General features: G+C 42.6%; 1 protein-coding gene across 1 annotated transcript; it reads right to left on the reverse strand.

Moving 5' to 3' along the window:
* Nucleotides 1–1,512: 1,512 nt before the first annotated feature.
* Nucleotides 1,513–3,063, reverse strand: LOC138611080 (gap junction delta-4 protein-like). The gene is made up of 2 exons (XM_069683990.1): nucleotides 3,009–3,063; nucleotides 1,513–2,624 (listed from the first exon to the last, which is right to left on the reverse strand). The coding sequence occupies exons 1-2, from the start codon at nucleotides 3,061–3,063 to the stop codon at nucleotides 1,513–1,515; spliced, it is 1,167 nt and encodes a 388-aa protein (XP_069540091.1).
* Between the last annotated feature and the right edge of the window lie 291 nt (nucleotides 3,064–3,354).

Here is a 3,354-nt window from a genome sequence, read left to right on the forward strand (position 1 = left end):
AATAATCTGGTTCACGTGACGTTTGAAGTGACACATTTCTTCCCATTAAATTCACAGAAAGTTGCTGAAAAGTACCTACAAAGAAAATGTTTCTGCATTAGGCATGTGAGTTCTGTTCATTTCACTGAAACATTTTCTGATCATACACGTTTTTTCTTTTACAGTATCGATCATTATCCTGCTCTCAGTTTGTGAACATTGAATAAACTATTTTATTAAGGTGGAGTCAGATGTGTCCGTGATCATTAATCACTTTCTGTACCTGAGTTAATGTTGAATGATGGTGGCGAGAAGCTTGATAGTGTCTTGTCATTTGAGCAGGTTGGCTTAAGTCAGGTCATGGCTGGGTCACTGTGTGGTCATGTGAGAGGTCAGAGGTCAGGTCAGTGTGTCTGTTCAGTCATCTAGACAACAGCTGAGAACTGTAACTACTGCTTCGTCAAGGTCGGCCTGTGTGGATGTGGGTGACTCGTTTTCTCACACAGAGACAGACCAGGTTAGATTGTTTTATTATGATTATTTATTTAACAAAATAACATTCAGTATAATAATAATAATTCAATAATCACGTAGTAGGAATAATCCAACATCATTTTTTTCATGTGAAACCAAACAAAAAAAAATTAAATATAAGACAAAGTGGCTGATTGATGATCTGTTATTGAAAGAGCTTCATGTATAGAAGTGACATATCCTGCGTTGTTGAAAACCTTGCTTTGTCACTTTTATGCAAATTTTTTTTAAATCTATGCAAAGCTACGTTTTGTAAACTTTGCACGCTGCAACATCATGATCATTGATTAAGCTACCAAATAAAGAAAGATCTGTTTGGGTCTCTTGCAAGAACAACTTTTTTTGCATGAATTTTTGGTTATAACAACATACCTTCATACCACGCTTCGTATGATATTTTACTAAAACATTTCCACAATTTTGATTCGTAATCCTGCAAATGTGGGTTCTTATCTCAGGTCAAATATTTGAGCTTTGTCACGGCCTCCTTCTGGCATCTCACACAGACACGATGTAGCGTCTGTTTAGCGTTTTCAAAGTCTGATTTTGTCCTTTCTAACACGTGGTTATGTGTAACGGTCTGTTTGATGAGGTTAAAGCACAAAAGTATACATGGTTCAGTTTACCAAACGCATGATGGTGTGTAAAATAATAACTCAACATGGACTTCTAGTTTAACACAGGACTCGACCCCGTCCTGCGTAGTTTAAACGATCACTCGCCCCTGATTTATTTATCACATGCAGACTATTTATCAGTATTTTCTTACTTGTTAGACGGCTGGACAAACTGCTCTGAGGGTCTATTATTGCCACCTGATGGATCCAAAATGGCTCAAGGTTATAGATTTAAAAGTTATACTTGTTTGCATTCATAGGTATAACTAGGAACAGTGATCGAGAACAGCCTGCTTTAAAGAAAAGCTGAAGCAAAGCATCTGGGCCCTCTTGAGGTAGATATAAAGTCTTTGTCCAATGACAGAATTTGCCATATAGTGACTTACACCCATGCCCTCTTATCTTGAGAGTCACTGCTATCAGACTGTTGGCCTGAGTTTGCTGCTTGAGTGTACTGGCCCTGCTTTTTGACACCCATGGGTGTGGGCGCCCTGGGGTGTATTGGTGGTATCCTGTCAGGGCGAGGGGACATTGGAGGTCTCAGGTGGCTGTGGAGGACAAAGTGAGTTGGTATTGGAGTGCTCATGGGCGTTGGGGACAGAGACATGTCCGCTTTAGCATCTTTGCTTTCCTGCCTGTTGTCATTACTGGACTCGCCTGTTTTAATCAATGTTCCACCATTTGGCTCAACGGCATGTTTCTCGTCTTTCACGCCACTCTTTGAGCTTCCACTCAGGCTGACTCTTCTTGTTAGAAGAACGTCGTTGTCTTCAGTCGTGGTGGTCGTAAACACACTGCTTTGCTCGCCTTTACTCATCTCCTCTATAAGCATCTCCCTTTTCGTCCTCCACCTCACCATCGCCTTCATGGAGCTCACCAGGTCAAACAAACTCAGCAGCACAGACAGCGAGGCAACACCCAGCATGAAGTTGAGCATTAAGGTCTTCTCAGTTGGTTTGGAGATGTAGCATTCAACCCCAGATGTGCAGGGAGCTTCGTAACAGAGGAAGCTTTTAGGAACGGTCAAACCAAACAGAAAAAACTGTCCTGCACCGAAAACCACTTCTAGAAGGATCCGGAGGATTACCACCAGGAGGTAAGAGCAATAGAAACGTGGCACTCCCCACTCACGTGGGAGGTCGTGAAGCGGAGCTTTATGCAAGGACACTTCCCTGGAGGAGCTCGAGTTCTCAAAAGGTGAACCTCCTCGGCTCCTGTCGCTGTAGAAACCCCCAAAACCCGCATACGACTTTGATATAACTTTATGCATGATGTAGGTCACAAACAGCACGTGGGGAAGACAGAGAAGGATAAGGTGGAAGAGCCAGAGGCGGTAGACGGACACAGGAGCAAACACGTCGAAGCACACATTGGAGCAGCCCGGCTGGATGGTGTTGCAGATGAATCGTTCCTGCTCGTCACTGAAGAGGGTGAAGCCGGCCAGCAGGAGGACGACCAGGCGTAAGACCAGCATCAGCATCCACCAGATTTTGCCTTTATTGGAAAGAAAGATAATTAAATACGGAAAAACAGTAGGTCCAGGCATTATTAGAATAAAGTCCAAATACTGAGGAAAATCTTTGAAAGGTTGACATCTAAGTTGAAGTCTAACTAAAACTATGGTCTGCACTTGCTACCCTTTTGATAGCTAGTCAGTCATCTGTGAAGCACTGACCTGTATGAATTTGCTATAAAAATAAAGTTTGATAAATTGATTGAAGATCATAATAAAGTCAGACAGGGACAACCCCCAAAAAATCAAGGCAGAGAGAGAGGAACCAACTATACTCAGTGAAGTAATTCATGACAAAGCACACATATAGAAAATAAACCTTGATTTTTGACAAACATATTGTTAACCACAAACAAAAAACGTACCCATAAAGGAGACATTATGGCTGACAGTGATGAAGAGTAGATCTGTTGCTCCCATCATTTTTCAGTGTAAACCTACTGCATAAGAAAACAACCCAGAGAGCTTCTGTAAATCAGATCCGTATCAGAGAGAAGTTCCTGCGTCGCCGTCCCCCCCAACACTGTTCTAAAACTAAACGAGGACCCTCACAGCTCGCTACTAAATACAGTCACCTCTAACGTTTTCTTACCGCCTCTCGCTCTTGTCTGCGTAGGCCAGGACCTGCGCAGAGAGCTATTCTTACCAGGCTGCCATCAAAGCATTGTTGGGATGTCGAGGTACCAGTCAACCTCACTGGAAGCTGTCAAT

Source organism: Semicossyphus pulcher, unplaced genomic scaffold (assembly GCF_022749685.1).
Source record: "Semicossyphus pulcher isolate SPU_LCO1_2020_fin unplaced genomic scaffold, fSemPul1.0.p SCAF_7, whole genome shotgun sequence".
NCBI classification, from domain to species: domain Eukaryota; kingdom Metazoa; phylum Chordata; class Actinopteri; order Labriformes; family Labridae; genus Semicossyphus; species Semicossyphus pulcher.